Raw genomic sequence first — 10686 nt, 5'->3', positions numbered from 1 at the left:
GCTTTGAACTGCACTCTGTAAACTCATCACCATCTGCCTGTACAGGAAAGAGCCAGTATCTGATGATGCTCCACTTTGTGCACTGTATAAACAGGAAGATTCCCTATTTGGCTTCATCTTAAAAACGACGCAGAGAGCCCACAGAGCTGTGAGGGTCTGGAAGGGAGCTGGCACAGCTCCTGGAGCCGGGCAGGAATTGGCAGCAGGGCCCAGCACATCCCTGACAGAGACAGCCACAGGGATGCCTGCGTTAACACCCCAAGGTCACTCACCCAGCGCCATCCCAAATCCCTGGTGGATGAGGGACGATGACCGGCGTGGACCCAGCAGGGCTGGCAATGGCAACTCCTGGAAATGAGCAAGGGCTGGTGGGATGGCGTGCTTCATTTGCCAGGGTTTGATGGATTCCCTCGGCAGCTGAGGCTGGCCTGCTCCCCCACACCTGGCAAGTGCTGAAATCCTGTCAGGAGAGCCTGGCCATAGATTTCATCAAGGCCAATCCTTGGCACATGATACAGCATGACTCCACTTAACGAATCTTAAGCCCAGCCAAACCTTGACAAACATCTGAGCAAGATGGATGGTGCCTTCCCATGTGGGCTTCCTTGGAACCACCAAGCTGTTTAGCTGTTACAGAAACCAGGAAGACTTTCACCAGAAAGCTTTCTACAAGTGCCATTTAGCACCAAGCAGCAGCACAGGGTCAGCACCTCCCTTTCCAATCACAAGGTGCACCAAGCAGCTGCATGGGAGGTGACACAAGAACCAGGTGGAGAAGTGGGGCCCTCATACAGGACTGAAGATAAATGGTCATTCCAGGACTAAAGACTGAACGTGGGGCAGATGCCCCCCAGCGTGCTGTCCTCCAGGGGACACCAGCTTTGTTTCACAGGACAATAACCCAACTAAATCCCAGTTCACACAGAGCCCAACACCAGGGACTGACCCCTGCGGTGGGCACACACCGCCTGCACGGCTGCTGGGGCCCGGCCACAGGGAGGAAAGGCATCAGCGCCTCCAGACTTTCTCCATTACTGGTGGAGGTTTGCAGCCTCCTCTCTGCACGCCACTCCACAACAAAGGCGAATCGGTTCGAGGCAGGGAAGGGCAGGCTCAGAACAGGAAAAGACTTCCGCTTCGCTGCTTCGCTTCTATTATGCTTCTTTGCTAAACCTCCTCTTTGATCCCCGGGGAAGGGGACAATTTGGCAGTCGGAAGGCTATTGTGAGCTTTCTGCTGTAAGTAGCTGCTAAAGGCTTGGCTGAGAGCAGGAGTTGTTTAAATACACAGCTATCAGAACTGTGCCAGTTGAACAGGCAGGTAAGACCGATTTGTCACTGCTGGGAAAATGGCTTCAAGTAGGCAGGGAATGAAAAATCCATTTCCGTGTACCAGAAGAGAACAGCATGGGTTTTGTCACAGGTCAATTAACACCAGCTCATGAACTGGAATGAGCCACGGCACACAGATCCCATCTCCTCTACTGAAACCCTCCTGCTTTTCCTCTCTCCACACCACTGCTGTCCGCAGCCCTTAAAAAGCAAGGCTGCCAAAATCAAATTCAGAGGCAAATCTTAACATCTGTGTTCCTATGGAAACTCAGCACTCTCTGGAGTGCAAACCCGTATGAGCTGAAGAGCCCATCAAAGGAGGAAAATGACAGGAGCAGACTTACAAACAGTCAAATGTTTAATAACTTTCCAAGAATGAGTATTACATCCATATTTAGAGTGTATATAAAATAAGAGATGGAAAACAAGGAAAGGAAGATAAAATTGGTATCTTCAAGGGGGCATGCTTAACTGCAATTCCTGCCGAATCCTCTGTTCAGAGGGGCAGTGGCCACTTTGAGCAACACCAGATCAGGATCCATGCCACTTGCAGTGTTTAGGCTCAGCACTTTAGGAACAGTTAGTAGGAAAACTTTGATTCTGTAGGATCTGCACACCAACAACACAGTCCCAGACCTGCTACGTGGTCAACTGTGTCCTGTCCAGAAGGATACTGGATGAATCAAAGTTACCCTAGGCAAGGTGAGCTGACAGAAAACTTGGTCTCAGCATGACTCTCTCCTTCACCTGCTTTTGCCGACTCGAAACATTTCTTGTGTCTCTTCTCAATACAGTGTTATTGCTGGACAGAGCAAGGAGAAGAAAGGAGACACTTAGTACACACACACACAGCATTCAGATGGCACCAAGAAGACTGTCCTGGAAGGCACTGAGAGTTCCCTGAACACCTCTGCGAGGCCACTTCATCCCACAAGGCTGTGACGGATTCCTCAGAGGTGTGACCTCCTGTTCACACTGCCTCCCACTTCCCACTAAGATCAGGACCTCCCACCTCAGATCCTTGAAATTGTATCCAGGAATATTCCCTGTTAAAACCAGGTATTTGCACTGGGAAAGCCTGGCCCTGACACAGAAGGTGCAGCTAGCTGCAAACAGCAAAGTCACGGTGCTGAGTCACGGGCAAGAGCTCCCACAAGATGCCAGAAAGCTGCTGCTCTGCCCAGCACCCTCCAGCACAAATGGGAAGGGAGAGGGGAACAGCTGCACAGCTCTCCCTGCTCCCAAGTGGGAATGGCAACTTCCATGCGCTTTGGCAGGAAAGCCACTCAGCAAGCCACCAGACAAACTGCTCATCCTGGAAACAGAGAGGGTGCTCCCTGGCTGCAGGCCAAAGCTGGAGAGAACTCTGCTCCCAGAAGAAACTCTGGATTGTAAAGACAGCAGCAGAAGGAGAAATGCTTGCCTGGCCCCAGTGCTGCTGCCCCCCTTCTCCCCCACAGATGGCTCACCTTGGCCTTGTTCTGGACAGGCAGGTACAGCTTGAACTCAGCTGGGAGCTCATCCTCAGAGTACAGCCGGTCAGAGAAGTACACCCGCCGGATGCGACAGTTGGCGTGGATCTGTGAGTCACAACAGACAGTCAGCTCCTTTTTCCACTTGCTGTCCCCACATCCAGCTTTGCCATCACGCAGCAGTTTGGATTCCCCAGCTCAGCAGCCTGCATGAGTCCTTCCAGCCTGATCACTGCTGCTGAGTGGTCTCCCTCCTGCCCCGGCACCATCTATTGCAGGTTTGGAGGCAAGGTGCCACAGCACACCAGCTATTCTCCATCATCACAGAAACAAAGAACTAACCAGTCAGCAAACAGCCTTGTTTGTTTTGCAAGGAAGGAGACATTCTGGCTGCCCCATTAGAAGAGTTTTGGCCTGAGTCTTTCCAGGAGACCTCATGAACTTTCTGAATCTAATGGACAGCAGAGAAAAAACAACAGCCCTTTGCTTTCTTAGCTGCTCTCTCCATTGACACAGGCTGTCTCAGGAAGCATGGCCAAACTCTGCCATCTCCACAAAACAGAGATCCATCTTATTTGCTTGGTAGCAGAGTGTTCTTGGCTGTGAACCCGCTTCTACTTCTCCACTGGTATCAGCATTAGCCAGAAGGACACTCAGCCCGCTGCACTTGAAGCACTCCCTCTGTAGGGCTTCCTGAAGTTGGTAATCACACTGTCCAGGCTGCGCTGCCTCTGCTACCAGCTGAAGGAATCGCTGCAGTCCCCTCGTGGGTACGTGAGAAACCTGACATTTCCCAGGTCAGCAGTTTGCTGATCTGAGGGCAACCCCACGAGGCACTGCAGCAGTCGTACTAAGGAACAGGCACACTCAGAATAACACATGCCACTTAATACAGAAAACGTGATTTGCCAGCGTAAGAACCAAGCTCCTCATCCTCAGCGAGAAAAGGCACTGCAGAGGAACCAAATGGGGCTCTGCTTGGATTCCTGCCTCCCAGCAAGGCTGTCTCAACCACAGGAAGCCTGCCGCGTCGCTCTCTGCGTGCAGGACGTGACTGCTTCTTACCTGAACTCTCAGAGTCTCAATGTAATTTGTCCCGTAAGCCCTGCGCGTGAAGTCCGAGAGGTTGAACTGGATTTGGTTCCAGCCGTCGTCCAGCCGCATGGGCATGGTGCAGATGAAGGGCTTCACTCGTGTTGTGCTCTGGTAGTTACTCGCCCGGAAGCGCCGCCGTACGTTCTTGTCATCGAGCACCTGGGGCAAGGAAGGCAGGCTGCTGACACCGAGGTCGGGCTGTCGGCCCCCTCGCGCCCACCTCACTGGTCTCTGGACCCTGCCCTCCTCACCTGCACTTCAAAAGTGAAATACTTCTTCAGGTTCTTGATGATCATCACTAGGAAAGGCAGCTTGATGCCCAGGGTCTTCTTTGGGTCAGCAGGGCACGTGATGTACGTGGTACTGAGAAAGGCAGAAAGAGGCTTTAGGATCTCGCACGGCACAAAGCACGCAGTCCGAGTCCCAAGCCTTTCACTTGATCTAATCCCGGAGGACAGGTAGGAAGAGATGGCTGTGACCGTAAGATCTCAACAACCAGCAGGGCTTCCTGTATCAAGGGGGAGAGTTTCAGACAAAGCTTCAGGGGGAACAAGCTGAAAGGCCCAAAGAAGGCTTTTCAAATCCCACTTTTCCCACCTAGGGCATGAAACACCTTCCTGAATGCTGTTTCAAGGCTATGTCAGCACTGTCTCTTAACACAAGCTCTTTAAATGAACAGGTAGAGTCCTCCAGAGCATGGCAGAAGGCCTGCGTGCTGTATATGGCTGGAAAGACAAAGGTCATGAGCCCTAAAAGCACACGTCATGTCTGGCAAGTTCTATATCAACACATTGTGGGAGGAAGAGCAGTGCTGGCACAGCCTGTCTGCAGGAGAGGAGACTCCACTGCCCTTATAAGGAGCACCCTGCTCCAAACCACACCGCAGCAGCGTGGCTGTGGGGATGCCGAGCCTGCAGCCACAGGAGCCCACGTCTCCTCTTCAGCTGACAGGGAAAATGTGATTAAGTGAAGCACCATCAGCAATTCCCCTCATAAATCTCTCTCTCCTGCCTCCTGTCTGCTGTCAGAACAGCTGTCACGTGGGCAGAGCAGCAGAGCAGGCCTAAGACATGAAAGATGCAGAAGGCAGAGGGCTGCCTCCTCAATAGCCGGCAGTTACACCTACACTCAGCTCCAGGACAAGCTCTCAGGACACGCCAAGGGCCGAAGCAGCCTTCCCCTACCTGACGTTTGTTCCTTCGATCTCCAGCACCAGTGACTGGATGTCATTGTCGGTGATCCGCTTGATGTGGCCATTGCGCACCTGGAAGAGAAGCAGGCAGACAGCACAGCTGTTAGTGGAGAGGGAAACGAGACACCCACAGCTCCATGAGCAAGGGGAAAAAGACCCCGAGAGGATCATCTGCATTTACTTGGCCGCTATTGCTCCGGACATCTCTGCTTCCAAGACTTTAATCCTCGCCCCAGAGTGCCAAGGCTCTAAGCAAGTGTCCGTGGCCAAGCATGTTGCACAGACTTGGATTTATCCAAACACTCTCCAGAGAACAGGGGTGACTCAAGCTTCGTGTAAGGCGCCCAAATAAACAAACAGAAAAACGTCAGAGCAAGAGCAACCCGGAGTGCGATAAGAGGTACAAGCATGAGCAACAGAGATGTAAGCAAATGAAGCCACCAGCCAGCAGCCAAAGGGTGTAGGGCTCTATTGCTGGGCACAGCTGGCCGCCTCTGTGGCAGAGCAGGACCAGGTGGGAGCTTGGTCCAGACTCTTCCATTACAGAGCACACAAACTCAAAGCCCAGGTCTGCTCTGCTGAGGGGGACGGCCTCCCAGAGCTCAGGGAGGTCACGCAGCAACCAGCAGCCAACACAAACTCAGCTCTCTCCCTAAGCAACATAGCTGAATCCCAGGGTCTGAAGATTTATGTCTTTAATGAAGCAGCTCACATCCCATCAAATTTATCTCAATTTAAAAGGCACTTTTGCTAATTAAGCCTTCCGCTCTGCTCCAATGCTAAATCAGCAAATTGCAATGCTCCTTCCGACTTCATAAATTAATTTCCTCACCACCTATCACTGCTGCTAATATCCAGGATACATCCAGCTCCTAAAGGGATGGTTGTGATCAGGAACTCCAAAATGACTGACAAATTTAGCAGTTCACCTTCAAGGTTCGTATCTCCACGGGGACCTGCCCTAGGCAACGCTGCAGGGGTTTGCAGGAAGGAAGAGGAGCCCTGCCAGCAGCCCACCACTCTGCCCCATCTCTGCATGAAACCCCCATCTGCATCACCCAACCACTGCTGGGAAGTGCTGGATGGCAGCCTGCCCTGCCAGACTGCTCCTAGCTCTGCTAATTCCAGGAAGCATTAAGCTCAAAGAAGGGATCCTTATGAGACAACTGTATCTCTCCTTTGTATTAAATGCAGCTCTCATGGCCTTACAGGTCACTTGGGAAAAACCAATCACATAAAGGCTGCATCACTTGGTTTTTGGTTTTTCCCCAGTGACATTTTTTTTCCCTTTAAATCATCAGCCCAGCAGAAGCCCCACGTGCCTCTATTAAAGCAGCAGCTGGCATAAAGGAAATTAAAGCCAGGAGCCCACAAGGGCAGAGCATGCTGACTTAACACTGGGAAATCACCCTGCAGCAGGTGACAGCAGCAGTAACCAAACCTCCATAGCAGCACTCCCCAGGAGTGGTTTACAGTTCTATACAGAAAAGCCCAGGTGTGGCCCCTCCAGAGAGGTCAGTAACAAAGCAGGCAGCTAAGCGTGCTTGGAACCGATCACTCAGCATTTTCTGCCTGCGACCAGGTCACCTTCCACCTGAGCTGGAAGGCTTTCCTTCTCCGGATTACAGCTACAACAGAAAGAAGAAACTTGTCTTCCTCAGCACTATCAGGAAGAGGATGAAAGACACCAGAAAAGAGGCTGGTTGGTAGAAATGCAGGCAGGCAGAGGCCCTCCTCCCAGCCCTACCCAGCACAGCATAAATTCTGTGAGCTGCACCCAGCTGCAGATAACACAGGAGGGCCCACGCTCGTCACCAGCTCCTGCAGGACAGACAGAAAGACGCTGCAAGTGTAACGGCAGCTTGAGGCTTAAGCCTAAGCAGGCAGACTTCTGGAGCTGTAAGACAGGGTAGCGGCCTTCTCAGAAAACAGAATTCCTTCTAATGCCCTATGGATCAAGCAGGAAACTATCTGCTTGATGATTTGAAGGATGAAACGAAGGATGAATTGAAAAAGCTCATTTTGCAGTCGCGTACCCCAAAGCCCCGAGGGGGAGGCAGCTTCACAGAGAATTATTTCTGAACAGACGTTATTCCTTAAGGCTGCGGTTGCTGCTGGCAACGCTCTGGCATAACAAAGCCCAGAGGAAAGCGAGCCAGGACGGCGCGAGGCCGACCTCTGGAGGATCGCTGCTGAATCGGTGCTGGCACCAAGGGCCAAAGAAACCCGGCTGCTACCAACGCTCACAGCAGGCCTGGGGACGCACGGGGCACCAGGATGCGCGGGGCTTATCACATTGCAGTAGTGAGGCGCAGCCAAGCACGAGCTCCTTGTGCCACCTTCCTCGTCCAGAGGCGAGTGGGAAGAGGGAACCGCAGGAGCTGATGAGCTCCCGCAGACACAAGTAAGTGCATCCCCACGTTGTGCCAAGGGGCCTCGGATGCTGCTGGGGCAGGCCGAGAGCTCCGAGCAACCACACGCAAACAGAAACGGTCCCCAGCCCGGGGCGCACACCTCCTTCCCGGCTGCAGGGGCCGGGCTGTGCGGGCGGCCGTCGGCGCTGCAGCAGCTGCGGATGCCCCGCGGCCGTTACCGGGCGCCAATAACGCGTTCAGCCGGCCCGAGCCAGCCCCGAACAACCCCCCGCCGCAAACACGGCTGCGCAGCCCTGGGACGGCTTATCAGGGCATCGCGCTACGGAGATGCCGGAAGGGATCCGGGGACCCGCGGGACCATCGAGTCCGAGCCGCGGCTCCACACGGGGCCACCCGGACTCGGACCCGGGTTGCGGTGCCCGCCCCGCAGCGGCCCGCGCACACGGCGCTGCTCTCGGCACCGCCCCGCTCCTCGCGGCCCTCCCGGTGACGTTCTGCCCGCCCCGCTCCGCCGCGCACCTTCTTGTCCCAGATCTGCAGCGGCTTGCTGCCGATGCTGTACAGCACCGAGAGGAACCCGCTCTGGAATGTGTTCTTGAACATGGCGGCTGCGGGAGCAGCGCGCCGCCACCACGACCGGTGGCGGAAGAACACAGTAGTGACGGAAGAACACAACAGAACTGGCGAATCCCTCCGCGCCGCCCCGCTGTCGCCGCCGCCGCCGCCGCCGCCAGGCACTTCCGGTAACCGCGGCGCCGTCACCAAGGAACTACTTTCCACGCGGACGATCTACTTCCGGGGGGCGCTGCTGATCTACTTCCGGGGGCGCTGCCATGGCAACGGCGCCGCACGTTGGGCCTCGCCCAGGGTTGGCCGCGTCTGTGAGCAGCGTCAGCGTTCACACTGCCTCCACTCACCGTTTTAATATCGCGTTTTGCTGCAAGCGGCACGTGTGTTAATGTGTTGTAATTTCAATCTGTCTTCATATCTCAGTGTGCTTTAAGGAATCTAATACCCGCTGTAGGAACATATTCTCTTCCCAGCGAGGCAGCGGCACAGCTGCACTGAGAGGTGTGGGAGGCACCGTCCCTGCAGGTGACCCAGAGCCGCGGGGATGTGGCACTGAGGGACGTGGGCACGGGGGGGGACCCCAACCCTCATCCCCGAGGTGCAGAGGAGCTGGGTTTTGGGGAGCACACAGAGAAAGCCCGTTACAAGAGGATCATCCAGTCCTAGACGTGAGCAGAGGTGCCTGCTCCAAAAATAGCCGTCTGCTGAAGCATTTCCTGCCTTCCGAGTTCTCAGCAATCCGATGCCTTCAGAGGAATGAGATCTTCAGGAAACTCCTGAAATGTTGCTCCTCTGAAGTTTCACACGGCTGCGCGCAGTTACCAGAGCCAAACACAGCAGCTCTCTTTAGCGTCAGCAGGTCTGTGCTTGCCTTGGAGCACATGCTCTGTGTTCACAGCCTGGGAAACCATAACACGGACCATCATCCTCTCAGCACAGTTGATCACTGTGGAGCACAGAATCTCATTCGTGCTGCACGTCCCAGCGGAAGGGAAAACCAGAATCAAGTTCAGTCAGTATCTCTGTGAGCCAAAAACATTGAAATGCACAGCAAAATGAGAGCAAAGCAACAACTGCTGCAAGGAGTGTGGGACTCTGGCCCTTGTCCAGATGGCTCCACACATCTCCCGTAGTCTGGATTTTCCCACGGAAGCACAGCTGGGTGAAGGGCTGCTGTAAAAGGAAACTAAAAAGGGAATTAGGAAGGAAATGCATAGCCACAACACATGGGAAGGCAACGTGTGAACGTGGCTCTGGGTGCTGAGGAAAACTGGATGAAAACTGTCAGAGAAGACAGGCAGAGAAAGATGGGCAGCTGATAAGCAGAAATGAGGGTGTGTGCAGGAGGCAGTGCCAACATGTGCTGGAGACCTTTGGAAGAGAAGAGTCAGGTCAGTGCAGCAGTCCCATGCCGCCCTGACCCAAACTCACATTCAGCAGTGCAGACTGGTCTGTCTTTCAGAGCCTGGTCTCAGAGGTGCCCTCAACAGCTTATGTAACTGGGGCATGGAGGAAAAACCACATGGACTGTAAAGGAGATGAGCAAATGAAGATAAATGACCGTGTGCGGTCGTACAGCCCAGTCAGAAGGCTTGAGACAAGAGCTTCAAGTACTGCAGAGTTCAAGTTAACATCCTCCCCTCAACACTGGCTTGGAAATGAAGGCTGCCTGCACTGAGAGGAGGAGAGTCTCAGCTCAGGGCAGAGAAAGAGAAGGGAGCTCCTGCTGAGAGAGCCATGAGCAAGGCCCATGGGTTGGGAGAATCAGGTACCAGCATTGGCACCCAGCCTGCCACCTTCAGAAGAGCACGTGGGTCTAAAGAGAGGTGTCCCTAAAGATGGCAAATGGCTCCTTTTCCTTTGCTCATGGTGACTGTACAACTAGCTGCTCTTGCTCTCCTCATAAAGCCCATCCTGGCAGGCCACAGGGAAAGGCTTTCACTGCTGGCACCCTGCAGCATGTCCAGCCGTGCCCACAGCTCCCTCCTCACTGAATATTCTTCCTTAAATGTTTCTTTCCCAACTTTTATTTAACAATATAGAATTATTTCAATTATAACATAGAAATGTCCATTGTGATGCTACATCCCCTGCTGCTCCCAGACTCTGGCAGCGGCAAGCTGGCTAACCATGGTCTGTCAAAGGCTGGAAGAGTCAGAAGAGCAGAGGAAGGAAAAACAAACCAATAACTGTTAGCACAGCCCTCACATTTCCACTTTTTCTGAGTCAGGAAGAGATCAATGGGGAACCAAAGGCAGAACTTTTTACAGAAGAGCTGTGTTCATTAGAAGGTGGGTGCCATCCAGCCAGGCACTCAGCCCTGCCCATGTTGCACAGTCTGTCTGCTGCCATTCGATAACGATTTCATTCTGCTTATGGAAAATTGGGAGCAACAGCATCGGGACCTGGGGAGAGACAGGAGGAGTGAAGTGAGCGTTTCAGGATGCTGCCTGCACACTGCTTTGCTCTCCTCCAGTTCTGGTGGTAAGGAAACACCTGGGCCCTTTACCATGCTGCCCATTCCCACCAGGCTCAGCCATCCCCCTCACCAGCCCAAAGCACAGCATGATCATTGTAGCCAAATCCAAGAGCAAGCCTACAAAGATTTGCTCCCACGCCTCCTCCCTTCCTTAGGCTGACTTCTTCAGCTC

The 10686-nt window shown here is 53.7% G+C and overlaps 1 protein-coding gene across 1 annotated transcript; it reads right to left on the bottom strand.

Annotated features, from left to right (window-relative positions):
* Positions 1-1671: 1671 nt before the first annotated feature.
* Positions 1672-8187, bottom strand: CFAP20 (cilia and flagella associated protein 20). Its single transcript, XM_042877293.1, has 6 exons — positions 7985-8187; positions 5083-5162; positions 4150-4261; positions 3869-4057; positions 2801-2911; positions 1672-2133 (listed from the first exon to the last, which is right to left on the bottom strand). The coding sequence occupies exons 1-6, from the start codon at positions 8066-8068 to the stop codon at positions 2128-2130; spliced, it is 582 nt and encodes a 193-aa protein (XP_042733227.1). The 5' UTR covers positions 8069-8187; the 3' UTR covers positions 1672-2127.
* Positions 8188-10686: the final 2499 nt, after the last annotated feature.

This window comes from Lagopus leucura, unplaced genomic scaffold (assembly GCF_019238085.1).
Source record: "Lagopus leucura isolate 7727_CA_CO unplaced genomic scaffold, USGS_WTPT01 Super-Scaffold_100017, whole genome shotgun sequence".
Lineage (NCBI taxonomy): Eukaryota > Metazoa > Chordata > Aves > Galliformes > Phasianidae > Lagopus > Lagopus leucura.
Note: the sequence above shows the minus strand (reverse complement) of the source record. Positions and strands in the feature narration are given on the sequence as shown.

Bases quoted from the DNA above. Each gene is read 5' to 3' on its own strand.
- CFAP20 (XM_042877293.1), bottom strand. From the start codon at position 8,068: ATGTTCAAGAACACATTCCAGAGCGGGTTCCTCTCGGTGCTGTACAGC. The intron at 4,262-5,082 runs GTAGGGGAAGGC...TGCCTTTCTCAG, and splicing joins ATCGAAGGAACAAACGTCAG to TACCACGTACATCACGTGCC. The intron at 4,058-4,149 runs GTGAGGAGGGCA...TCCTTGCCCCAG, and splicing joins ATTTCACTTTTGAAGTGCAG to GTGCTCGATGACAAGAACGT.